The 27224-nt window shown below is 37.2% G+C and overlaps 5 protein-coding genes across 15 annotated transcripts in view; 3 read left to right on the plus strand and 2 right to left on the minus strand.

Annotated features, from left to right (window-relative positions):
- Positions 1-9: 9 nt before the first annotated feature.
- On the plus strand, positions 10-4122 carry LOC105687106 (histone acetyltransferase KAT2A). 2 transcript variants are annotated; one of them, XM_012402483.3, is made up of 5 exons: positions 10-110; positions 735-1729; positions 1826-2386; positions 2486-3210; positions 3302-4122. In XM_012402483.3, the coding sequence occupies exons 2-5, from the start codon at positions 753-755 to the stop codon at positions 3493-3495; spliced, it is 2457 nt and encodes an 818-aa protein (XP_012257906.2). In that variant the 5' UTR covers positions 10-110; positions 735-752; the 3' UTR covers positions 3496-4122. The 2 variants fall into 2 exon arrangements, with proteins under 2 accessions (XP_012257906.2, XP_012257905.2); XM_012402482.3 differs by lacking the exon at positions 10-110 and adding an exon at positions 253-676.
- A 582-nt stretch (positions 4123-4704) lies between these two features.
- On the plus strand, positions 4705-7789 carry LOC105687061 (actin, clone 403-like). The gene is made up of 5 exons (XM_048656257.1): positions 4705-5889; positions 5970-6104; positions 6213-6591; positions 6685-6920; positions 6992-7789. Exons 2-5 carry the CDS (start codon positions 5979-5981, stop codon positions 7379-7381), a joined length of 1131 nt encoding a protein of 376 aa, XP_048512214.1. The 5' UTR covers positions 4705-5889; positions 5970-5978; the 3' UTR covers positions 7382-7789.
- A 917-nt stretch (positions 7790-8706) lies between these two features.
- LOC105687006 (male-specific lethal 1 homolog) lies at positions 8707-11995 on the minus strand. Its single transcript, XM_012402310.3, has 4 exons — positions 11308-11995; positions 10068-10831; positions 9761-9979; positions 8707-9628 (listed from the first exon to the last, which is right to left on the minus strand). The coding sequence occupies exons 1-4, from the start codon at positions 11758-11760 to the stop codon at positions 9538-9540; spliced, it is 1527 nt and encodes a 508-aa protein (XP_012257733.2). The 5' UTR covers positions 11761-11995; the 3' UTR covers positions 8707-9537.
- A 141-nt stretch (positions 11996-12136) lies between these two features.
- LOC105687050 (tRNA-dihydrouridine(47) synthase [NAD(P)(+)]-like) overlaps positions 12137-27224 on the plus strand; it is a 34005-nt gene continuing 18917 nt past the window's right edge. Inside the window, exons 1-2 of one of the 2 annotated variants that reach the window (XM_048655235.1) lie at positions 12137-12256; positions 26497-26592. The gene's annotated coding sequence lies outside the window, so the exon portion shown is untranslated. Of the gene's footprint in view, positions 12257-16183; positions 16405-26496; positions 26593-27224 lie in introns of those variants that run through there. The other variant, XM_048655200.1, reaches the window with a different exon arrangement.
- LOC105687186 (solute carrier family 2, facilitated glucose transporter member 1-like) overlaps positions 12517-27224 on the minus strand; it is a 30851-nt gene continuing 16143 nt past the window's right edge. For 4 of the 9 annotated variants that reach the window (XM_012402620.2, XM_012402623.3, XM_012402621.3 and 1 more), the window contains 4 exons: positions 16940-17038; positions 15565-16129; positions 15072-15472; positions 12517-14980 (listed from right to left, as the gene is read on the minus strand). In XM_012402620.2, coding sequence (XP_012258043.2) covers positions 14633-14980; positions 15072-15472; positions 15565-16129; positions 16940-17038 — 1413 coding nt within the window. In that variant the 3' untranslated portion in view covers positions 12517-14632. Of the gene's footprint in view, positions 14981-15071; positions 15473-15564; positions 16130-16939; positions 17039-18092; positions 18501-23832; positions 23893-25974; positions 26582-27224 lie in introns of those variants that run through there. The other 5 variants (XM_048655767.1, XM_048655720.1, XM_048655669.1 and 2 more) reach the window with 3 other exon arrangements.

The raw sequence follows: 27224 nt of genomic DNA on the forward strand, positions 1-27224 counted from the left end.
GTCAGCGCTAGTCTTTTAACTACGAATAGGTGGCGTGTGACTAAACTAAAACCACGTAACAAATGGAACAGCGTCGTCGTTATTTCCAAGTATTCTCATCTGAAACTTTGGTAAAAGATACCGTCGTAATTATTTTTCTGATCAATTTTTGATTACTTAATATGATCACATTTGACCGACAAACCCTTTGAAGGGCCTAAAGAATTGCATCGATATCGAATTCACCGTTATGAAACTTTCCTACAACTGCCACAACGTCATGCTATGGTCATGCCAAGGGCAACAATATTTTGCGCGAAAAATTAAACCTGTCAAATGTGACGTTGCATGGATGTTCTGTTTTCAAACATCATATGACTAAACTCCCGCTGATCTCTGTAAACTCCTCTTTATTTTGGGGGTAGTAGTGGTTATAAAGTTTTACAATTAGCTTATCTTCCCAACTTTGTGTATTTCGATGATTTCTTTTGATGCTTGGAGAATTTATCTCAACTTCACTTTCTGCTCCAACATGAAGGTACCCTGTGGTTCCCAACCACTGGATATGCCGCAGTTCATTATATTTATAAACCTACCACATTTTGATTATTGAAACTTACGAAAAGTTCCTCGGCAAATAATAATTACGCTCACCTAAAAATAATAAAAATTTTCTTCTGTTCGATACACTCATAAGGTAACATTATCACTAGTTGAGTACGAGGCATAATGTAACTTTGATTGATGATCTACAGGTGTGAAATTGTGAAATCATGTCGGCAGATGAAAGTATCCGAAATGTTTCTATAATGTCCACGGAAGACCGTGCTCAGTCTGTAACAAGTACATCACAAAATTTGGTGAATAATAGCAACACTGAATCGAGTTCTCCACGCCCTTCAGATCAAGCCAGTCGTCAAAATAACTTGCAGCGCATTCAGCAGCGCAAGCAGCAAGTATTTAACTGGCCACAGTTGAAAAAGTTATTGAAGCTTGCTAATTACAGTGCTTGTCAAGTTGATGAGTGCAAATGTAATGGGTGGAAGAATGCACAACCTTTGACAAAATCTCCTAAAAGTGATATGCAGCAACCAGCTGCCAACTTTTCTGACCCATGCCGTAGCTGCACACATGTACTAGAAAACCATATAACGCATTTACAAGCACAGAATGATGATGAAATAAACAAATTACTTGGAATGGTCGTAGATGTAGATAACATTTTCATGGGAATGCACCGTGAAGAAGACCCAGACACGAAAAAAGTCTATTACTACCTCTTCAAACTTTTGAGAAAATGTATTTTGTCAATGACCAAACCAATGATAGAAGGTCCTCTTGGTCAGCCACCATTTGAGAGACCTAGCATTGCAAAGGCTATAACTAACTTTGTACTATACAAATTTGGCCATCTCTCACAAAGAGAATGGCAAGCGATGTACGATTTAGCAAAGATGTTTCTGCATTGCTTAAATCATTGGAATTTTGAAACGCCAAGTGCCCGACGAACCGCTGTTAATGCCGATGAAGCACCTGCTTATAAAATCAACTACACACGATGGCTCGTTTTTTGTCATGTACCTGCATTTTGTGATTCCTTGCCTCATTACGACACTACTCTAGTATTTGGAAGAACTTTACTGCAAGCTGTCTTCAAATCAGTTTGCAGACAACTCATGGACAAATGCCACAGTGAACGGGATAGGATGTCACCAGAGAAGCGTGTTCTAGTGCTAACTCACTTTCCTAAGTAAGCTCAGTAATTCTTCCATCTTTTTCATAATTCTCTTTGAAGTGAGCCATATGTCCGAATGGGTATTTTATACATTGAGTTTTTCTACCACAGGTTCTTATCGATGCTAGAAGTGGAAATATATGCTGATGGATCTCCTATTTGGGATCCTGAATTTAAACAAGTTCCACCATCTCATTTACAAGCTGCATTAGAATCAAAAACGAATCAACCTCGAAGACCTGGCGAATTTGAGAAAGTTAGCGTTGCACCTAATGACAAAGATAATTTCACAACAATAAATATCAGTCCTGGCATCAAGAAAATACCAGAGAAGAGATCACACTCAGAAGGCAGATCTGATTTGAAGAGACGTCGAAACGAGGAAGCCTTTGAAGATCTGGCCGAAGAAACTGTGGCTGAAATTGTAGCAACGATAAATGATCCTAATTATATGTGTGGACCTGATGCTGTTTTTCCACCAAATGTTCCAAGAGATGAAACTGCTAAAATTGAAGAGAGTCGGAAAATCATAGAGTTTCATGTTGTGGGCAATAGTCTGACTCAACCAGTATCTAAACAGACTATGCTCTGGTTGATTGGATTGCACAATGTTTTCAGTCATCAGCTACCTCGAATGCCAAAAGAATATATATCTCAACTCGTCTTTGATCCGTAAGTATATTTCATCTGTTGGCTATTTATTTTATACCAAACATGCTATGTTTGAAGGTTCTTGAGATCCAACTGTGTATGTTTTTCTCTGCCATTCAGAAAACATAAAACGCTGGCACTTATAAAAGATGGTAGACCTATTGGTGGAATTTGTTTTCGAATGTTTGCAACTCAAGGCTTTACAGAAATCGTATTCTGTGCAGTTACGAGTCAAGAACAAGTTAAAGGATACGGCACCCACTTGATGAACATGCTGAAAGATTATCACATAAAAAATAATATCCTACACTTCTTAACTTTTGCCGATGAATTTGCAATTGGGTATTTTAAGAAGCAGGGCTTCAGCAAAGACATAAAACTGGCTCGACCAATGTACCAAGGATATATAAAAGATTACGAAGGTGCAACTCTGATGCACTGTGAACTTAATGCCAAAATTGTATATACAGAATTCACAGCTGTCATCAGAAAACAAAAAGAAATAATCAAAAAATTAATTTATCAAAGACAACAAGAAATTCAAAAAGTTCATCCAGGCTTGACCTGTTTCAAAGAGGGTGTCCGTGGAATTCCTGTAGAGGCAATTCCTGGTATACGGGAAACTGGGTGGAAAAGTTATGCTCAAACAAGAACAAGAGGTGTTGCTAAGGGCACGCAGGGACCGGAGCCAATGGAAGCTTGTTTGGATGTAACAGACTCGTTGTACAACGGTCTGAAGAGTGTTTTGAATACTGTCAAAAATAACAGCACTGCGTGGCCGTTTCTCAAACCAGTGGATAAGAATGATGTTCCAGATTATTATGATCACATAAAATATCCGATGGGTAAATACCTTGCATACATCTAGGATTTTTGAATGCCGTTACGAGAAAAATTGGAAGTTGTCAATAACTACGAATTATTCATTTTTTGCAGATCTGAAAACTATGACAGACCGTCTCAAAGCAAGATATTACGTAACTCGGCGATTATTTATTGCTGACATGACACGAATTTTTACTAATTGTCGATTATATAATAGCCCAGACACAGAATATTACAGGTGCGCAAATGCGTTGGAGAAATATTTCCAGACAAGGATGAAGGAAATTGGTCTTTGGGATAAATAATAGTGGTTCAGTGATGTTCATCATCACTGTCAATAGTGCACCATGAAGTGTTCATAATTATGCATTACAAACGTAGTAGTAAACTGGTCGCGGTGTTGATATGATTATGCATCTTCAAATTCATCGTGCTTACCGATTGTTGATTCGTGTGACCCTAGTTTTTGTGCATTGTGCACTGGAAAAGTTCATTATTTAATGTTTTGCTAAACCATTTGTCATTTTTTTTCCAACATACTGAACGAAAGACTTGTTCAACATCTTTGCTGGTAAACTTTGACTACCAGAGTACATAATGTTTGGATAGATACTCTACAGTTTAGTAAAATAGAAAACGTTCCATAATAGGGCATATGGCTCTAACGTGAGATGAAAAAAAAAAATGAAACAAACGTATGCGATTTTTTAATTTTAAGTTGTACATATACATATGTTGTTGTCGTAAATCATGAGAAGGTTTAAATTAAGATTAACATTAGCTACTAATTAGTTCAATTTCGAATATAAATGTCGGTCGAATATTACTTGTGATTCCAAGCACTCCCTGATATACATCTGCGGATATACGTCTTCTAACACATACATGCCCATACACGTTTAAATAAAGATTGCCCACTTTTTTAAATATAATTCTATTAATTATATTGATATCCCAATTATCGCGATATGACTAATTAAATTCTCAAAATAATGAGAATTTCTATTTCCGAAAGTTTTTCGACCGCTAGAATCTTAAACTTTGCAGCAAATAATATACAGCTGTAACAAAATTCTGAATTTATAAGTCTCAATCGAGTATCCATGCCGGTTAGGAAGTGAAAAACAATCATTGAAATGGCAGCTACAAATTTTTAGCACCTGCATTGGTGTTCAACCTGTTCAACAACTTTGCTTCATGGTCTAATTAATGTAACTAGCCAAATAGGTAATTAATTAATGTAATACAGTGATTATAATAATGCTCCTCTTGATGGTCAGTCTATGGAACAGTGCTCCCTGCAAGTTCACTCAGCAGTTGTACGATATGTTGCTCAAATAAAACTTTTCTATCGCTTTAGATACAAATGCTATTTAGTGAACAGAGAATTAAATAGCCCTTTCCCTATGGGAAACTTTTATTCAGAGAAAGCTAAAGATTGCTTTTGGTCTTCATTAGTTGAACGTAATGAAACTTGGATACAATTCTACTCTCAATGTCATAATATGTTCTCAATGACTAAAAATTAACAAATTGTAAACAGACACATAGTGAATCACCAATTTAACATAATCTTTAGCGACATAGCTCAGTACTATGTACATGGAATGATTGCAGGTCAAGGTCTTACGTTTTTAGACATAGTCCAGAACTTAAAACCAATTTAACCCAGAGAAATACATACATGGAGTCCACAAGAGCAAATACAACTATGACTCGCCAATGTTGCCCATATATGGTAGCTCTCTAATAAAACTTATTCTTGTCGTCCTCCGAGATAGTTCTCCTTTATAAGCTAGCACTAGGTCCACCTGATTCATGGTCAATCCTAAAGGTAGCCATCAATTAGCTAGTGAATGCTCACCACAGCTGTTATGATTTACATCTAGAGCTTTATTTATCTTTCATTGATGTTTACAACCTTTGACTGCATGTTTTTTCTGGTACTAGATGAATTTGAATAAAAAACAACAGGGCAGAAAATTGTTGGAATAATTTTACTCCTGTAATACTTTATCTTGAATACTTCAAGTGAATCAGAGTAATTTCTCTTCGCACTTACTACTACACTGAGGTAGGAGAGAAAATCGCTCTCATGCTCTGGTTGTCAGAGAATTTGTACGTTCAATGAATAGGATATAATAATGTAATTAACTAATTGGCATTGATAGAATTTCACAATTTTTTCAATGATACGAATTCAAATCAATTTTCCGCCAGAGTTACACATACTTTATTACTTAAGTTTCAATGTTCTATAACTTGATACAAGGATGTCCACTCCAAGTAAATCCCATGCTGTCAATCAACCATAGAAAGTTCGTGATTGTTTTAAATAGCACAGAAGTCTCAATTTTAGATTCAAATTAATGATAACCGATGTAGAATCTGTGTGATAAGTATGCAACTCTTGTAAATTACTAGACAAGATTTTGGAAGATTGAGGAGATACACAACACCTTCCATTTGTGTTAAATAATCATTTAACATATGAATGTATTAAAAATGACGATCTTGATATTTGGAGCATATAGCAGGTACGATGAGGCCTGCTTAGACGGCAGGAGGACTGAAGGAGTAGGGAGTTTGTATAAAACTCCTACCTCAACTTCAGTTCTGCACTCCTCAAGAGACTAACGTACCACAAGGATCGTGTACTGTCTAGTCAGTCTGTTTTATTAGCTCTACTTGAACACTCCGTAAGTTAATAGACGTACACATCTTGACTATTACAGTCTTAAGAGTTGGAAAACTAGAATTGTTGTTGGAAATATTTCAGTGTGCTAACATGTGTGACGACGACGTAGCTGCACTAGTTGTTGACAATGGGTCAGGCATGTGCAAGGCAGGATTTGCTGGAGATGACGCCCCACGAGCTGTTTTTCCTTCTATTGTTGGAAGACCTAGATATCAGGTACTGTTAACGTTAGATGATTATTTTTCCACAATCAAATTTTTACGTTTTGTAACAAATGAAGAAGATTTTTCTCTGATCACTCGAGTTATTTGATTTCTTTTTCAGGGGATAATGGTAGGTATGGGACAAAAAGATAGTTACGTGGGAGATGAAGCCCAAAGTAAAAGAGGTGTACTGACTGTAAAATACCCCATTGAACACGGAATAGTAACTAACTGGGATGATATGGAAAAAATATGGCATCATACATTTTACAATGAACTTAGAATTGCCCCAGAAGAGCATCCTGTGCTCCTCACTGAAGCTCCATTGAATCCAAAAGCAAATCGTGAAAAAATGACACAGATTATGTTTGAAACTTTCAATTCACCAGCCATGTACGTCGCTATCCAAGCTGTTTTATCCCTCTATGCATCGGGGAGGACCACTGGTATAGTTTTGGACAGTGGTGATGGAGTATCGCATACAGTTCCTATTTACGAGGGTAAGTTTTTCTTGCCAAATGAGTTCCGACGGCTGCTGTTAAAATCTCATTGAATTCTAATTTACTATTTAATACACTCACAACAATTTACAGGATATGCTCTACCACACGCAATTTTACGTCTGGACTTAGCTGGTCGAGATTTGACGGATTATCTTATGAAAATTCTGACCGAAAGAGGATATTCTTTCACGACAACAGCTGAGAGAGAAATAGTTAGGGATATAAAAGAGAAACTTTGCTATGTAGCTTTAGACTTTCAACAGGAAATGGCAACAGCTGCCGGTTCTAGCGCATTAGAAAAAAGTTACGAATTACCAGATGGACAGGTAAAGAAAAGTGGATAGCCATGAATAAATTTTCACAAATACAGCTGCACGAATCTGATATCATTTTACAGGTCATCACGATTGGAAACGAAAGATTCCGTTGTCCAGAGGCAATGTTCCAGCCAAGTTTCCTGGGAATGGAATCGTGCGGTATTCATGAGACAACTTACAATTCCATTATGAAATGTGACGTAGATATTCGTAAAGATCTATATGCAAACTCTGTACTATCTGGAGGTACAACAATGTATCCAGGAATTGCTGACAGAATGCAAAAGGAGATTACTGCCCTAGCTCCATCCACAATGAAAATAAAAATAATTGCACCACCGGAAAGAAAGTATTCGGTATGGATTGGAGGATCCATTCTTGCTAGCTTGAGCACGTTCCAACAGATGTGGATTTCAAAGCAAGAATACGATGAATCTGGACCATCAATCGTACATCGAAAATGTTTCTAAGGTATAATTTATTGCAGAGGTAGCAATTTATGATGAATGTGTATATTAGCAATGTTGATGTATAGTGGTAGATGACTTTTCAGGAAAGTTGATTTAGCCCATTACGTGAGACATAATGTTTTCTAAACTGACGTATGGAAACCTCACTAACTATAATAGACTAATTTTATTTCTCCCATTGATAAAAACTGTCATTCAAATTCAGGTAACTCATAAGCATTTATTTCGTTTCATTTTAGTTTATTCAAATTAGACGTTATATTTTAAAACATTTTCTTCGATATAATTAATTTTCAAATTTACACACCATATATTGTTACACGTGAAATGTGTCGATTTATTATATTTATTGATCTTGGTTTTATATATTTGATATTTAAACAAATAAAAAATATAATAATAAAAAAACTTTTTCTTTCGTCAATTTATACACAAAACCAAAGGACGTATTTGCATTTATGCTCTTTTGTTCTTCTTATTATACTTTGCACTATTTACATATTATAGCCGGGTTGGTCCGGAACGTGAATCAAAACTTACGTACTTATCTGAGTTTGGCTGATTAATATGATAATCAATGACAGGCGGTGAATCGAGATCGATCTCACCTCGGGATTAGTTTAAAAATTTTGTAACTCAATTCTGTCGTGCAAATCTATTTTTTCTTTCTTCCAGTTGAGTCAGAATTCTTCTTGACTCCAGTGGACGGTTTATTAAAATATACCAAAGATACTTGTGATACCGATTAAATTTTTGTCAAAAATTAATTCTCAAATTCTGGATTGATTAAAATGTTTTCAACCATTTAGGCCAACCTATCATTCTTTTTCTTTAGATCCCAACTTTTGAGTTCATTGCCATTGTCCACAGTAATTGCAATGTAAAAAGTTTAATTTTGATCACCTCTTTGCCATTGACTCCGGGATGAGGATTATATTCAACAACTATTGTAGTGTATTTACATAGACCTACTAATGTAAGTTCATTTTGAGACCCCACTCATAAATTCTGCTCAGAAAAAATTAAAGTATTTGTTCTTATTTCCATAGAATTTAGTTTTTGTTTTTTTTTTTTCTCCTTTCAATTGTAATTCACAACAATGAGTAAGGAAGTAGCATTGAAAAGAAAAAATATATCCAATCACGACAAATTAGTTAAAATACTGTCGCTTCACACCAATTCATTTTAGTTATTGGAAGTCGCAGACTGGAGACCATCTGTCAGATTTTTTTTTTTAAGCTCTTGCTGAAATATTATTATAAAAAATGTCAAACTCAATACAGGTATTTTCGAAAAAATATTGATTTTATAAAACTATTATTTCAGGTTTATACTCTAATGATTTATCTACTTTACTTGCTACAGAATCTAGAGAATCGGATTCTAATATGAGATAATATCGACGTTATCTCAAAACAGAAATTGGGTGCAAAAGATATATTTCTGTATTTCAACAGGTTATACTATCGTCTCTACACAATAATCATTTTATTTTATTATACTTTTTCTTTATTTCACGTTTATAGTTTATTATACCTAGGTAAATTCATTTATACATATAATTTATAGTTATGTTCAGAGGAAAAAAAGTAAAAAAAAAACAAAAACAAGATACTGCAATGATTGCTCAAGCTAAAGCTGACATGTAAAAAATACACTAGATAACTTAATCAAAAAATTGAACAAAAATGATATGTTGTTGGTTTTTTTTTTTTGTTCTTTTTCTATACGGTAAAATAATGATTCACTATAAACTCTTTCAGGATACAAATGACATCCCGGTTGATACCTGTTGCTAAAAAATCTTTGAAGCGTGTCAAAAAATATTGCAATTAAAATAACAAGTGTCAATTGCATTGACCATGAAATAGTAAAGTCGCCGAAAACCGATTGAATATTGAAGTTACCACTTTTCGATAAATAGGCTGATCTAAACGGCAAAAAATTGTAGCAAATAAAAAAGATCGAGTACGCTCTACAGATTTTCTGTCGATTGTGTAAGTAAAGATTAAAAGTAAAAACATCTTTGGTGCCCTATTTCTTCACTTCTTTAGCATTTCAGCATTTCGGGGTTAAAACCAATCATCAAAAGGACATTGCTATCGCTACGTTTTAAAATAATAGTTAAAATTAAAATGGCTTAGCCTCTTACGGACTTATCTTCTGGACGATTTTCTTCTACCTGTAGATCGTTTTGTCCGACGATTCTTCGACCTTACCGTATGTAACCATGGTAACGAGAATTCGCTGCAATTGAGATAAATTGTCTAGTGTCAGAGGATTAAAAATAATTTCAGATTCATATGCAATTAAACTGTGCATCTGTCAAAGTAAAGCTGTGGAAACAGAATAGACCGCACGATATGACAAATAACTTACGTCGGGGTGAAGGTAGGAATGGGTACGCCAAATGCAGTAACAGGTAGTCGCGAGTCAACTTGAAGACCCTGAATTTGGTCCAGTTCTGGCCATAATGTGGTCACAGCTTCTTCCACTGGTACCGTTGGACATGGTCCGGTATGGTTGGTATTGTAACATGTCGCCTGATGATTTTGACGTTCTTGTCGCTGCTTCAGTTTCTCTATATGCCTCTGTTCTCTGTAGGGAGAATACAATATCGGTTGAAGCTTAGTCATATCTAAAAGAATATTTTGATGGCAATGCAGCAAAATTTATTATTTCCGACCTGATCCTTTGGACATCCCATCGTTTTCGCCGCCTCTCATCGTTTTCAAGCTTCAAGTGTCTCTTATTAAATATTTCATCATCCAAATTTTCCGTCCCCTCCATTGTGTAACAACTTGTATAAACTTTAACCCTCCAGTTTGGGACTTCCAAAGAAGCACTGTTGTCTGAAGGAGCAGGCTCTGACAGACTTAGGGTGTAATTAGCTTCACCTATTGAGGTGTAATAGTGTTCCTCTGTTGTTAAAAAGGACTCCCTTTTTGTAACAGACTTTCCTTTTTTGTCTGACTTTTTGTTATTGTCATGCGTCACACTTTTGTTGTCCGGTATCGTTGACGTGGTGTCGTTGCTAATTGTTGATGAGCAGGAAACTCCTCTTTTGCGTTTTCCGATAGTCGGAGTCATCGAATCGGACTTTCGTTTCTTTTTTATTTCCCAATCATGTCGAAAGTCACCGCTAGATTCTTGCCGAAATGATTCGTGCTTAGATTCGATTTTTACATGACTATCATCCGACTCTTGTTTTACAGTAGTTATTCCTCCACTTGTGTTCAAACGTATTTTGAAACTTTCGTTATACTGAGGGCTACTATTTTCCGATTCCGTATTTCTCTGGTGATCACTAGTTGACGGAGCGTTTGGAGAATTAAGACCCGGAGAAGAGCATCCTCCGATGTGATCAGGTACCAACGTATTCTCAGTTACATCAGAACGCAGCTTTTGCAAATTAACCCGCCTATCCATCCGCTCCAGACGTAACTTTAGCTGTAACACATGTACCCAAAATAGTGAAAAAAGGAAACTGTTCCAAAATACGTTAATATACAAAACTTGATGCTTGCACATGACAATAATGACGTTAATATTTTGTATTCTACAACGTTTGAATGAAAACTGAAATTTCCCGGTCTTAATTTTTGTCGGTAGGTCAAAGGAAAATCTGCACAACCGGCGCGTCGCTCGGAAATACGTCAGCGTCGATGACGACGTAATAATCTAAAGGTGAAACATGTAGGTACGGGAGGCTTGTGCATAGTTTGTCAGCGCTGCCTAGCGGAAAGCCGAGAAAGCATGACCTTGACGTCGAAGTGATTATTGAATGATATTTTGAGCATGTGTGTGACAACTTTGTTGTCCCCAGCATGTTTGGCAACATGGAGTGGTAAGCTAAAAAAGATGCAGGTAAATTTCTATCCCGGTTTCGGTCTACTTATAACATATCCGATGCAAAGTTTTTGTACCGTTTCATTTTCCTGCCTGAGAGCAGCTAATAGTTTATCCTTGGTAACAATTTGCTCAGATTGTTGTTGTATCAGGTCTAGATGTAACAGGAGTAATTCCTTGAGGTGCTTGACCTCGGTGAGGTCATGGTGACGAGCTTCGTTACCACGGTGGGGGCTGACACCGAGTGCGGACGTCGCCGGGGTACCTCCGTCTGTCATACTGGCATACATGTGGTCGAAGTCACAGGGGAAACTTAAAATGCCCGCTTTGCTGTCTTCGGCGACACTCTGGAAGTCGTTTTGCCTCGCACTAGTTGATAAATGTTCGTTCATTGCTGCAACCATGTTGTATGCCGCTCGAGCTGCGGCCGCGTTAACTCCACTAGCCGCTGTTCCAGGTCCTGTACGCAGTTCCCGAAAATCCACGCTCCCAGTATTTTCACCATTTATTACTGGCGAGGTGTTTGACATTTTCCCTCCGTGACAGCCTCGTTTGTTAGTTTCCTGATCATTTGTGGCCGCTTTGAGCGTACCACGCGCCCAATATCACTCATTAAACAATGTTACAATCACTCTGCGTATCCTTCTCACTTACTTATTATCAAACACATACGATATCGCGGAAAATTCTTCCTATTCCCAGATATGTTTACTGCCAAAACTCGGCCGACGGCGTTCTATTACTAGAGACACCAAGCGCACCAAGTGTTAGCGGTTGGAAACACCGCAACGATTTCCCGCCATTGCAACCACGTGACTTCCGTACCTACCCGAATCGCGACAGTTGTTCGGCTATTTGAAGATTTGAAATTCTACCGCCCCAAAATTCAGCACTCCTTTTCATTTGTTTCAAACGGTTTCAGTCAACGTTCGTTCACACAATTCCGAGGCATTGGGCTGTGAAGTCGGAACTTCCATCAAAGTTTAAAACTATTCAGCAAACCATTTGAGTTCGGAGAAATAAAAGGTATGTAATTCTTCAATATCTGATTCAATATATTACTTTCAATATGTGTGCGAATCATTCGAAAAGTACACATAACCCTCAATTCCCGCTCATCGCGAGAGAATTATTAGTATCTGAACAAGTGTGCGCTTGTTGAATGTCTTATCAATTACTATACGTACGTTAAGGAAGAAGTATCTCGAACGAACTAAGATTATTCGGTGTACCAGACGAATAATAGGGATACGTGTAAAGGTATACTATGAGAAGTTTACCATTGATTTCTTCTTTTTTTTTAATATATTTTATTTGTACAACTGCATACTGATGTCTCGTCGAAAACTAATGACATTTCAACGTGTATTTCATTCAATACAGGTGATACCACCAAATATTGTGATAATTACTATGTTTACGACGTTCTTGATATCTCCTATTGTTGCGTTGTACGAATACAATGATTTTATGAATTGAAATACCGTTGACAACGGTCATGGTTATATTTAACAGTACAAATTATCATATTCGGATGTACAATTACTATGAAACTGATGTAATACGGTTCTTAAAGTGTCACGCAGTTTTCTTACTGCGCCAAAGTAATGATTGTTGCCATTTTTTTCTGTCAGTTCTAAATTGTATATGTTTGATAATAACTAAAGACACTCGTCTCATATATAAAAGAACACTTGCTAGACTAAATTCTATAACTGCGTTGCAAAACTTATACAATAATCAATAAATTGGCGTATTCTGTAAGCATACAAAAAAATTTCAACATCATAACAATTGGTTAGAGACTGACTCGCAGTCATTTTATTTTATTAAAATTTAATTATTTTTTGTTTGTTTTTTTCTTTTGGCGAATGCAATAAATTATTTCTAGGAGAAATAATTTTTCGAATCAGTTATCAGTTCCACTGTCATGTAGAATCACGCTCAAAAGCAGTCTGCCGACCCTATTTTCATTCTCAACTTTTAACGACATCGACTAGTAAAATTGCTAATTTTGGCCCAAGCTCTTGATCTAATTCTTCAATTCATAATCAACAACTATGATAAATTTCGAAAAAATACCTGGTTTTTTTCAAATTTTTTGATCAATCTCATTTTTCATCATAACAAATTTAGTCGATTTTTAAACCCGAACGCATCTAAATCGAAAACAATTATATAATATTTGAGCACTAAATATGTATGTATACCATTTTCAGAATCGGTTAATCGTAGAAAACAATAACAGCAAAGTTAAAGTATTTTACGGGATTAACGTCGATTATCTTTTTCCTTTTTTTTCGTTTTGATTCCTGAGAGTCTATCGACAGATTTGTTTTAGAATAAATAATATTTGTTTCTCTTACATATATTTTTATGTTGACCGAATATTTTCTGTCTTCTCAAAATATGTAGCATGATCTTATTATACACGTTCTACTTATTATTAATGTTATCACTATACATAAATATAACTATTATCTATATTTCAGCACTAAACTAATATTTTGTATTTACAATTATGACACAGAGATTTTTGAGTACATTGATGTCTGTAAAGTGTCGAATTTTGGCTAATCAATCTAATGATTGATTGCCAAGTCATAGTATTTTTGATGTTTTTTTTCTTTTGACAACACAGGAGAAAAACAAACATTAACTTGATTAACAACGCATACAGACATCGTATACGAATCTGTTTTTCGTTCTCATTTCTGTTCAACAAGTTTTTGAAAATTGATATTATTGTGAACCTGGACTAAGCGCGAAGTTTCCAAACGAGATGATAAGAGCCAAAATTTATCGTCTCCAACAAACAATATTTGTTAAATTTCACATATTCGAATGTTTCCGCTCTCAAGACAACGTCCGAAAAAGTATTTTCACGCGACTAGATTGTATTAAAAAAATAACTTTCAAAAGCTTTCAAAGCTGTACAACAAAGTTTTCCCCCAATATGAGGAAATACCAAACCACCACGTCATTCGCTAAACACCACTATGCCTTATGGCGTTTTTCCATTTATCAAATTACCGCATCTTACGACGCCAGTTTCCTTTTATTTTTTTCTAATTGAGTTGCGGTTTCAAAAATAAATAGGAACTAGGGTTTTTCTTTTCATCGTTAAACATCAGATACCGCAACGCAACCATCTCTTGGAATCCATGCTTTCTGACGGTATATTATTCTCGAGACAGCGCCCGAAATATTTTAGTCGATAACGATGAATGACAATCGGTTTTAGCAAAATAAAATCTCGAAACGAGTTTGGTTAATCTGATAAAATGAACCATCAGCAAGCAGGATTCCGAACGTTGATGTGGTTGGATTCATGCCAAGGTCGTCGTGCACGGGGTCATTTCTCCCTGCAAATCACCATTACTGCTGACCTCGACGAATTTTTCATTGGTAAGAAATCTGCCTAAACATGCTGCTTATTTCTTCCATAGTTTTGTTCCTCGTTTCCGGTACTTTCTTGTAAACGAAGAGGATAAAGACCATTTGGAGACAGGCGAATATAAGGAACACGTAACTGCCCATGGCTTCTTGCAGGGGTAAAAATCCGATGCTAACGATGAAATTGGCCGTCCAGTTAACTGCGATAGCGACAGAAGTGGCCGCCGGTCTCGCCGATTGCGTAAATAATTCCGATACCAAAAACCACGGGATACTTCCCGGCCCAATTGCGAAGAAGACGACGAACACGAGGACGACGACGATCGACAGATTGGCTATCCAGGAGGCGGAACCCTGTCGTATAATAATTTACCAATTAATACGTCGTATTCATTCCGAATTCGCGTGTTTTCATTTGAAACTGAATAATTTGCGTCATACTCACAACAAATGCTAGGCATATGGTGAGGATGATCGTGCTGACGAACATTCCGCAAAAACCAGAAAGTAACAGTGTTTTTCTTCCGGCTCTTTCGACGAGGACAAGAGATACGAGTGTCATGACGACGTTCGTCGCGCCCGTACCAAGGGTGGCGTACTGGGCCGCCTCTTCTTCAAGTTTTGCCATGGTGAATATCTTCGTTGAGAAGAACATCACGGCATTGATGCCGGAAAATTGTTGGGCGATCATAATGACTATGGAAATAATAATGGGAATTCGAAGAGCCGAGTTAACGAAAAGTTCCTTGAGAGTCACTCGCGGTACCATTTTCATCGACTCGTATTCCGATCGCATCTCCTCCATCTCATCCTGGACTTCGATCGTACCGCGAAGCCAGGACAAAGCTGCGGGTAGACAGAAAAGGAAAAATTAAACTACATCCGTCAACGTATTCCAACTCTGAGATGACGTTTGTTTTTCAATCGGCAAAACCCACCTCGCTGCGCTTGAAGGTCTTTTCCTTTGCTGAGGAGAAGATATTTCGGGCTCTCGGGGCAGATCGGCAATGTCGCGAGTTGGAAGAATCCGGGAACTATGGTGAGCGAAAGAAGCAACGGCCATTGGTTGGGCGTGCCGAGAACTTTTCCCAATCCGAGAATTTGCGAGCATAAAATTGAGATGGTAATCACGAGCTGATACACGGTCCCAACGGCGCCTCGTAAGTGAACGGGTGATATTTCGGCGAGGTACATCGGCGTCAGACCGGCGTTCAGACCGGAATTTATGCCGATTAAAAATCTGCCGATAATCAACATCTCGTAGCTTCCAGCGGCCTTTGCCGAACCTTCGAAAATCACGGCGAAAAGTACCAGGATGTTGTTCCAAAGTAGCCCACCCTTTCTTCCGAATCTATCGGACACCACGCTGATCAATGATCCACCGATCATTCCACCGACGCAGAATATAGCTACCGCTATCGACCATATCAACGTCACTTGTGTTTGTGTCGGAGGTGTTCCAGTTCGATTCTCTGACACCTGAGTGATCCATTCCTCGATGAGCTGTGGAAAAACAGGTGGAAAGAAAAAAACACAAGGTTACAAAAAAGGTTCAAAAATGTCCATTTGTAATTGACCTCCGATTTATTGGCCATTGAATAATTTACGGATAAAAAAGGATATGGACTGCAAGGCGTCCTTCCAGTTCGGAAGTACTCTGTATAACATCTCCGTCGTTGTGCAGACATGCCGCGGAATGTGACGTAGGACAAAGAACAGACGGAATGAACGAACCGAGAAAATGACTGGCTGACAATTCGTAATTCATTGAATGAGCGGTGAGTACCAAATAATTACGTTACACCGCATTCCTTGCAGATAACGTAAAACAAATACTGCGAAACCGGTCGCGACTGTGTTCGCATTTGGTTTAAAGCTGACGGTTTTTTTTTTTTTTTTCAAACTTCGTCATTAAATGATTGATTCAGTCAAGAAAATTTTCAACGATCGAAGAATTAGTTTTCAAGCTGTATACATACGGCAGACGACGTGTTAAACTTTATGCGCCCACGAGGCGTACAAAACGAGATAACGTATCAGCAGTGTAACCTACACTTTTTAACGGTGTAAAAAATCCGCGTTATATGTACGTCTGAATGATGTCTGATAATTTTTTTTCCCCTCTTTCTTTCTCTCTCGATTTCATTCGCCCTTTTCCTCCGCGTACGCGACGATGTCAACGCCCGCTCTCGTTTCACATACGTATAATGTATAGAAACGTTGTCGGGCTGCCGATTGTCTCCGCAGGTGAAAGACGGAAAAAGAGAGAGGAAAAAATTTATACATACGCATAATTGGAGATAATTGTTTCACCTGTTGTGGAGCATTGACGACGCCGGTGTTGTAACCATGTTGAAAAGAGGAGCCAAGGGCTGCCGCCGCGATCGCGAAAGCGAGACGCCCATTGAAGCCCTGAAAATAATCGAAAGATTCACCGGTTAAAAAAAAATTATTTCCAACGAAGTTTATCGACGTTCAAAATATCCTCAACTTTTCAATGACTAATGGAAGATTTTTCATCGATCGTTTGTTTTATTCATTGATAACGTGATACGCTATAGACGAGTAGTGTATAACACTGTAATAACCGTGTTACAAAATAATTGAAGAATTCAATGTTAGAAAATGATCGTGTAACAATTATATTTGTACAGTAGTTGCAATTGAGTCGATTATACAATAAATATTAACAAGATGATCGAGCTACGATATTAGGTAGATTCAGCGTCGCAGTTTTCCAATTGAAACGTTCCGTTTAAACTATAATCGCACAAGGTTGAATAATTTCAATCATTTCGAGTTTTTTGTTTTTTGTTCTTTTTTTTTTTTTTATCGTTTCGAATCGCTAATATTTACATATTTTATTATACCTGCGTTAAACGAAACCTTTAAAAGTCGATTTGGATTCATTTGACAAGGTAATGAGAAGAGAAAAAAAAAATTAATCGATCGGAAGATAAAAAGAAATCATGAATAAAATATCTGATTTTGAATCTGTGTTACAATAAAAATGACACTTGGTTAATGTTCTTGGTTATTTAGATTCCATATAAGCTGTTTATAGCGTTATATATTGATAAGCTTAAAGTCTTATGCGAGCAAACATTATGAATTTGTTGCGGGTTATAAAAAAAAAAAAAAAAATGAAATTAATAAATAAAAAAATTTTAGTTTTTTTGTTGTCGCGATAAGGGACAGCGCGGAGTTTGGATATTGTATTCCGGTAGTCAATCGATCGAAAGAGAGACCGCGCGGAACTCGCGGTTGACGTCAACAGAGTCAGTCTTCTTTTTCATCACTCCGAATAAACGTGCGCTCTGATCATCAATTAGGCGCGGAGTTTGATGAAAATACAAAACTAATCGTGCGATAATTAATGAGAGAGAGATGGAGAGAAAGAACTTTGTTTATCTGATTTTTTCCAATAGCATGGTGAATAGATAACATGTTACGTATAGAATCTTACCGATCTTTGGATGAAGGGCATTTAATGAAAATATCGCGGTGAACTTTGTCGATGAAAATTTCTAAATTATACGATAATATTTCGTACGTTGTATAACAATGATTGTATACGAGTTTAATTTTCGTAAAAGATTTTTGAAAACAAAAAAACAAAAAAAACAAGAAAAACTTCGTAATACGGGATTCGTCGAAGCACTGGTGGACGCGCGGAGGTGTGAATCGATCAACTGATATTTCTCATAGGTCTTATAATCGTGGTAATTTTCAACGTGTACAGTTGCAATGTAATCGTCGTCAAATAATGACGGAGTCGAAGTCGAGTTGTACGAAGAAAAAGAAACTGATAAATAATAAAAAAGATTACTGTTGTCGCACGTGTTTCACCGTAAAGACTGGCGGGAGGCCGGTCGCGGCTGATCCTTTATACGGAAAAGGCGTCCTGACGTTCTCCAATCGTGTTCGCGCTTTTGCCACACACCCAACACACTCCGCGTTCTTAGCACCACCGCGCATTCCTTCGCTTGTATAAATTTCACCGTAAAAGAGGTTCGTTCGGTTCTAGACCTTAGTAATATTAGAGTCAAGCAAACGCGTTAGGTATATACCTATAGTATAAACGAGACCACGTCGCATGTGTTATGCACATCTACGTGTTACACCAACCTGCACGTATACGTATATATACGCCCGAGAGGACGTGCGACATATAGCGCAGAAAATGAGGGACGACGCGCATCACGCCGGAGCAAATAATTGCAATAACAGTATAAAGTTTAATGCTGATAAACTGTACAAACCTGGACCGTGGTCACTGATATCTATCGATTATATTTGCTTTCATTATTTACAATGGTGTTGGATGTATGCGGTGTATACGCTGAGATGAACCGTCTCTACCTATTTTCTATGTACAATGTCTTCGATTATAGATAATTGAAATCTAACGAATAAACAAAAAAATCAAATCACAATTACGGGTATTCCGAGAAAGATAGACGCGCGATGGAGAACCGTGTCATTAGTTTTCCTCCGTAGATAAATTACACGCCCTTACGTGTGATCGGTGATTCAATTTTTGAGGGTGCGCGATGCGACGAAATTGTACAAAAACTTACCGAGACGAAGAAAAATGAAAAATCGCATCGCGTCATCGCATTGTGACGGTGTTTTAACGCCGGTCAGTATCAACAATAACGACAAATAAAATAAGAAAAAAACAAACAACGACAAAATCAGACCGGAAAGTACAATTATAAAAATAAAGGAAATAATTTGAATTGCAATTATCCGCACGACTGATCGCACGGAGTGATACCGTAGGTATACCGCCGATCGTATAATACACCTATACCAGAAGTGCATTCTCCTTTTTCTTTTACGTACATACTGAATCTTAATGAAGTTTTAATGGTGACCCCGAACTACGACAAAGGCGTGAATATTTATTGAAAATCCGTCCGAGAAATTTGCACGATACTTTATAACACGATATGCACCGAGAATCGCCTGCACAAAATCAGAGACATTCCCAACTTTATATCATTTGATTTTTAATTATAAAAATATGGATACAATGATTATTTGACACATACATATAGCATTATGTTGAAAGAAATTTCATGTGCATACGATTTCAATTCCATTGGATATTGTATAGGTAGGTACGTGTAATATCGTATGTGGTCTACACGTGTCCCCGAGCTCTGCAAACTGATTTTTCTCTCTCTCTCTCTCTCTCTCTCAATTTTTTTCCTTTCAACAGTCAGCAGAGGGGTATATTTTGTAATATATACGAAAGTTCGCAGGCGTGTGCATAATTTTTCAACTACACTTACATACGTTATATGTATATATGCATATACCATAGCTAAGCAAAATTTGAGACGCTGTAATGCGTAAAGTATTACATAGATATACGTATAAATATATGTTAATACACTTACATTATCTGAACTATTTATTATGCATTTATATGTACGCGTATCTATATACCTATGTACATATATGAACATATAATATCGCTGCACTCTGAGCATAAACGCATAATATGGCTAAGAATGAAGTTCAATTTTGCTTGTTCCGCGTTTACAATTACTTTAGATAGAAAACAATTGAACAAACGTCAATTATTAGCAACTATGACGTCACTGGTATATCATTTTTATCCGATCTATTATCCGTATATCTATAAAATCGTAACGACGACGACGACGTTTAAAACGATCATATAGGTAATATTCGCACCAACATATATGTACCTATAATACCGCACATTTTGAACTTTCGTAGTTTTCCTTCTAATATTATAATTATTGTTGTTGTTATTATTGTTATTCAGGATACGTTGAACCGTGAAAAAGAAAAATTTCATTTAAATCCCGAGCTATGTTAGTTAACATTCATAGTTTTCTCTATATACTTTTAATCAATATCACCGTCATCGTATGGTTATATTCTCACGAACTTCGTTGCTGCTCAAGCCGACGGTGTAGAATATCAATTTGATTAATTCAATTTTTAATTTTCATATAAATCAATATATGAACATATGTATGTGCGTAGAATATTATAAATATATTTTTGGTAATTGTTATCGCCAAAGTTGAATCAGCTCTGGTCACCCAATCTATGCGGTATCATATCAGGACGTTAATTAAAGTTGAAAACCAATAATAATAGCGAAAATAATAATAATGATAGTCTTTTAACATAAGTCACATCGTACAGGAAGCGGATATTACGTTATTACAAACGAAAAATCTAGCACGCTTCCTTTAGACCAACAGATAATATGAATGGTACGAAAAATGTACTTATCAAAAATAAAAAAAATAAAAAGAATGAAAAACCCTGACCCACGATCTACGACGAGCCTCCAAGATATCCGGGTCTTTCGATTGGTCAGAAAATTCTTTGAGAGAGAGAAAGGAAGATAGAGAGAAAAAAAAAGATTGGAACAATGAATTATTCATACGGCATTATAGAATGTATTTACATTTCTAAAAATTCATCACGATTAACGCAACTCACGAGCTATGTTTAGAAAATATCTGATGTAACTATCGTCAGATATTGCCGTGGGTGTGTCAAATTCCGTAGAAAATTCTTGAAAACCAGTTAGCGAAATTCAGCACGGCCTTAATCATCAAGAAGTATCGAAGTGAGGATAAAAGAAAGAAAAAATTTATGCACCTCGGACCCCTGTCTCGACCGAACCGTGTCGCCGTGTACCCCGAATTCTTTATGGTGGGGTTTGGTTCGTGACCTCTACTGGTTCGCAGAGGTCGAAACCGTGCGAGCGACGCCCGGCACGCAGCCACAACGATAAAGAAGAAAGGCAAAGAAAAAAGGAGAAGAGAGCAACGAGTCGGAGACACGATCCTCCGAGGTGGATTTCGAGCCAGAAGTAGTCTGCGTTTATAATAGCTGCTTATAGTCGAGCCGCGGCACCGACGCCATACAGACCGTGTACCGACGCCGATCGAGGGAGGAGTAGAGAGGGAAGAGGGAAATAGACGTGGAAGCGTGAGGGGAAAACGGAATAAGCGAAGTTAAGCCATGAAAAAAAAAAGAAAAAGAAAAGAAAAGAAAAAAAGGAATAGGAGAAGCAGGAAAGAAAAGGAATAAAAAAGAAACTACGTCGAGTCGTTGATCGCGACGTAACAGCTGCTCTCCGTGCGGTAGGCTCGTCTGAGTTTGGACCAATGAGAGGTCAGGATTCGATGACACACCTTCGGAACGAACCAATGAAATTATTGTTCGTAGACCGTTTCCTTCGGCGTGCACGTGCGCGTGTTGGCTGGATTCTCGCGCAATATCGGAGACGCAGAAATTACAGTAATTTCTGACGAAGATAATAATCGGAACAATGAAAAAAAAAAAAAATATTAAACTACCACAGGAGTTCCCGACGGTGGGATAATTAATATTAATTACGACGCGGGTACTCTTCCGTTCCGTGATCAAAGGTCAGCGAGAAAAGAATTGATATTTTTAACATCTACATATTTTTTTGGGCGGACGAAAAGATGAAGAAAGCAAAAATTTTCTTTCCACCCGATCAATACCGAATCTTGTTGTATGGAAATTCTTTCTCAGATTGTTTTTTGCTGTACATAATCGAAAGAAAAAGGAGAGGAACAACTTACGTAACGCGTGCGGGATGAGATTGAAATGTTACGTCGATGTGATGATAATTTTCTAATATTTGGAATTACGGGCGTTAACCGATTTCGTATTTATTCGTAATGTTATTATTGTTTCATACTTTGATACCGCAATTAATTCACCGTTATACAATTACTACCAGTAGCGCAGCCATAAAATGCATATGATCTTTATACGACGCTTGTTACGTTCTACACATATTTCCGAATAGACTCGTGTTCGTCGTACAGACTATACACGTCACGTTACATAAATCCCGTGATTTCCACGCACGTGATGCCGTCTGGAGGAAAATACCCCTTGAAACAACCCAGGACGGAAGCAGATCGCGCGTAAACGATCCACGTGAAAATTTGACTCGATAATTTTTTTTTACCCCCTTCTCGAATTCATTTCAAACACCTGGCTAAATTCGGTCTCACCTACGTAAATAATGCGAGCAAACGCGTGTGTACATACTGTACATACAACGACGACGTACAATGGATGATGAATTCTGCGACACACGAGATGTGCAAGAAGTATAGAGAAAAAAAAAAAAAAGGGAAGAAAAAATTTTTTCAAATAAAAACGCTCAGCGGCAGGTGCGGAGGAGAAGGCGATGGAAGAGGAGAGAAGCGGGGTGCGCGGGATGGAAGAAAAAAGGGGGCAAATTTACATATCGATTGCGCGATGCCCTCGTCACAGAAGAAACCGTCTGTCGAGCAAAATACACGCGAACACGCGCGCGGTACGTTTCTACTTTCTGATTGGTCGATGAAAAAGAGGCTCGCCTCGGCGGCACAGCCCGGTCGGCTATAATATGCTTCACCGTGACGATGTGCGATACATTTTATGTTCAAGATAATTATGTACCTGTACATATACGTGAATGCGTGTGCATCTATTTTACTAGATATATGCACTAGAATACATATATGCGACTATACACTTCTATACGTAAGTAATATTACGAAACGACCAAGCGCGACGCAATTTCTACGTCACTGAGCAATAATCTTTTCCTTTTTTTTTTTTTTTTTCCCTCTTCTTAGTTTTTTTCATCCTACTTCAATAGGATTTGCCACGTATCGAAAAGGAATCGGAATTCACGAGGGGTCTCGTACAGTTATATTTCATATCGATTATGTTGTATTAACAAAATTTCAGAATCCGTGCTCATATCTGCGTTATCTATATCGCTAACGCCATATGTAATTACATACATATACCTCATACCACAGATAACCGAAAGTATATAGAATAGTGAAATCGTATGAGGTAATATAATACCCATCGTCGAAAGCGAATTTTTTTTTCTTTTTTTTTCTTTCAAATTAACAGATAATTTGTTACAACGAACAATTTTCATTTTTACCCACATAAAGTTAGTGCGTTATGTTAATATGAGATGCGCTTTGCCGATGGTTGTTACAAATACAATAACAACAATCATGAAATAAATGAGAATTAATAGCCCGAAATATTAGAAAATGTTGCGGCGTAAAGTTTGCGCCAAAAGATAGACGGTTAAACGATATTTGAAAGAATAGAGAAAAAAAAGAGAAAAAAAAAAAGGTAAAGTACCATCGTACCTTGATCAGCCCTCCTACATTAATATCTTCGTGGTGACTTTTTCCTAAAACCTGGATTGGCTGTAGTTTTGTGAAAAAAAAAAAGAGAAAGTACAAATGTATTCGTGTATGATTAAAAAAATTAATAAATAAATAGATAGCAGAATAATTTAATCGGTTCAGGGGATGATTCGTGTAGTTTATCAAACTCCTATGATTTTTGACCGTACAATACCTATGTACATGTATATTATATTTAAAAAAAAATTATTTTTTGTTCCCGAGATAATACGTGCGACGTTTTACGCGATTCTAATGACCTTAGGAATACCTTGGCCTTTGGAGAGGAAAAGAAAAAAGAAAAAAAAAAATCAATGAAAACGTAAGAGAATGACGAAAATCCGAAATATAGTATGCATAAAATTATAATACGGCAAAAGGTTATACGCGACGGAATTTATCCTTCACTTAAAAAAAAATATGAAATAAAATAAGTAACTAAATAAGTAAAAGAATGGTAATTTTCTTAATTTCCAAAATAACGAGTTTTTCTCAAACTTTTTGAGATGGAAAAATAAATGAAATTGCGACATCGATGTCGTCGAGCTATAAAGGTATATAGGTATACCACAACTGTTATTGCTGAACATAATTTATGTACAACCGAGTTCGATTATGCAGTGCTATTCGATAAACAAGTTTTATTTTTTTTTTTATTTTGCTAATTTTTCTCTACGTCACCATATACCGCGGTGCAACTGTATGTATACAAAAACTCTGTAAAAGGAAGTTGTTGTTTGTTGTCGTAGGTCATTGAGCCTAGTTTAACTTCATAGACTCATAGACACTTTTGTACTCATTGACGTACAGTAGCCGACAAAAGTTTCGTCATTTTTTGTGAATTTTTCAACTTGCTTTTTCCTTTCAATTCTTCACATATAATTTAATTATTTTAATTCCAATTTTCACGATCTTCGATTCATCTTACGATTCAGATTATATTTGACACGAGAAATGAACACGCGAATAAACGATTGAATTAATCAACCAATTAACGATTTAGTTTAGCTGTTACGATTCGTACGTATGAATATAGTTGGGACGAACAACCTTTCGTCATCATTCGTATTTCGCTTCGTTCAGCCGACGACCTATTAAAGCCGCGTGTTTTTTTTTTTTAATTTTCGACTAGGTCAGGTTCTCCGTCGAGGAGGTGTCGACGCCGCATCCCGCTGGAACGGCTTGTTAAATCTTACAAATCCAAACATCGCATCGACGCATAAAAATAATAAGACAATGAAAAACCTATGCGTATACCTGTACAAATATAGTAGAACGAATAAACGCTACACTCCTGAGGAAATTGAATTTGGAACGTCGCGTAATTAGCCGTTGATAAGCCGCGAATTAGTCGTCTGTATAGTGTTCGGGGATCCGGGTACATACCGATTACTCGATGATATCTAAAATTGGTTGTATTTCATTCATTCCGTTCGTCGTGTCACGTCCATAACGGCTTTGGGAGGAGACGCATTCTTACAACATGTTATCAGGGTCGTTTACATTTTCACAATCGGTCGATCCCTCGAGCCGTTAGGAACACGAGTAGATAGAATGGAGAAGAGAATGGTCGGTAATGTTCGAGGAATAAACAGAATTTGAGCAATTACCGTATCATCGAATAATCGATATATACACGTATAACAAAATCTCCAACCCTCGGAACGACTGATTCGCGGCTTATCAACGTCTGATTATGCAACGGTCCAAACCGAACGAGAGTAAGAAGAAAAAAAACTCGATCACCCCAGACTTTGATCAGAGAAAAAACGAAAGATAATCTCTTTTTTCCAGAATCAAACGACGATTCGGGCTCACTTTTACTTTTCTTCTCTTTTCTTGCGTTAGTTTCAACGCTTCGTTCGTTGCAAAAATTTGTTTAATTAATGCGCTTCGTTTGATCGGGAATCAACGGAAATGACGATCGATCAATTCAATGAAATGCAAAACGAAATCGCTACAGCTCGTTTATAATACGTGCGCCATTATCTGCGCGCTTTTTGATGACGGAAGAACAGGAGAAAAAAAAAAAAAAAAAAACTGAAACAAAAAAGAAAGAAAAGGAAAAATCGTCGATGAAATTATTATTTGTTCCCACATTACCTTTGCGTCCAACGGACTCATCGTTCGATTGATTATATCGACGTGCGCGTGCGAGATACCTTGCGAGTTATATTTTGAAAATTTTCGTCGTTTCCCGTTCGAATCTATCGGTGAAAAATAAAGAAGTCGGAAAAAAGTACAAATGACAAAAATTTTCCACGATCAAGTAATTATTGTGATCGTCGATCGATCAACGGCTGTTCATATATACACTTAATTGAAAATTTGATATTAATCTATCCGACTTTATAATCCCATTTATTATTGTACCGCAAAAAATTATTCAATCGTTCGTTTATTTATCTAAAACGGTGTTACTGTTTTTTCAAATGCATAAATTTGCCGAAAATATATAAAATCGATACGACGACGACGACGATCGGCACCGCGGTGCTGATTTCACAAAATTTTTTATCAATAATTCGAACGATTAGATTCACTGTATAGATCCGGAAATACAATCGCGGTTATATTCGATACACGTCAGATATTCATGAATATGAAATATATATTTCTGTTCAGGTGGTGAAGAGGATGGACACGCGCGAATCCAGGGATTCTGTACAACTGACGGATAAAGTCCGAACTCCCAACTCTCATGTGGACTGCAAGCACTAGGTAAAATAACGACCAAGTACACCGATATATATGTACTACGTCCTATGTGTTTTATTTTTTTTTTCATACGTACGTACCTACCGCGTATACGTGTACACACACACGCACACGCACACGCGCGCGCGTACACGTAACACACGCGTAGCGCACGCATCGGTAGCGTTTTGACTTCCCACATTTTCCTACGTCTACGTAATTTATCTGTACATCTATACATACGTACACCGTGTAAATACATAAGTGGTTACATGCAACGCGTATATATGTACTCGATACGTACTTACGTACGTGTTAATACACACGTACGAAAAAGCACACAGCTCGAGGCCGAATATCTTCATTTCCCCACTGCCTAAAACTTCCCCCCTCTCTTTTAACATCCCATTTAATGACTCGTTCACGATTGGATTTCGCCCCCGCCTCCGTATATATAATATATAATAACAGATGGATGTGTGAAAAGTCTGTCGAAAAAAAACGAAAAAAAAAAAAAAAAAAAAAAACCCCACTTTCCGAGTGTGTGCGCTTGAAAAGTATACACATTACACGTAAAAGTGTAACCCGCGTGTCTGTGAATCTGTATCGCATATACGCATAAACATTTTGGTTCATGTCGTGTGATATATTAGGCC

Source organism: Athalia rosae, chromosome 1, assembly GCF_917208135.1.
Source record: "Athalia rosae chromosome 1, iyAthRosa1.1, whole genome shotgun sequence".
In the NCBI taxonomy this organism is placed as follows: domain Eukaryota; kingdom Metazoa; phylum Arthropoda; class Insecta; order Hymenoptera; family Athaliidae; genus Athalia; species Athalia rosae.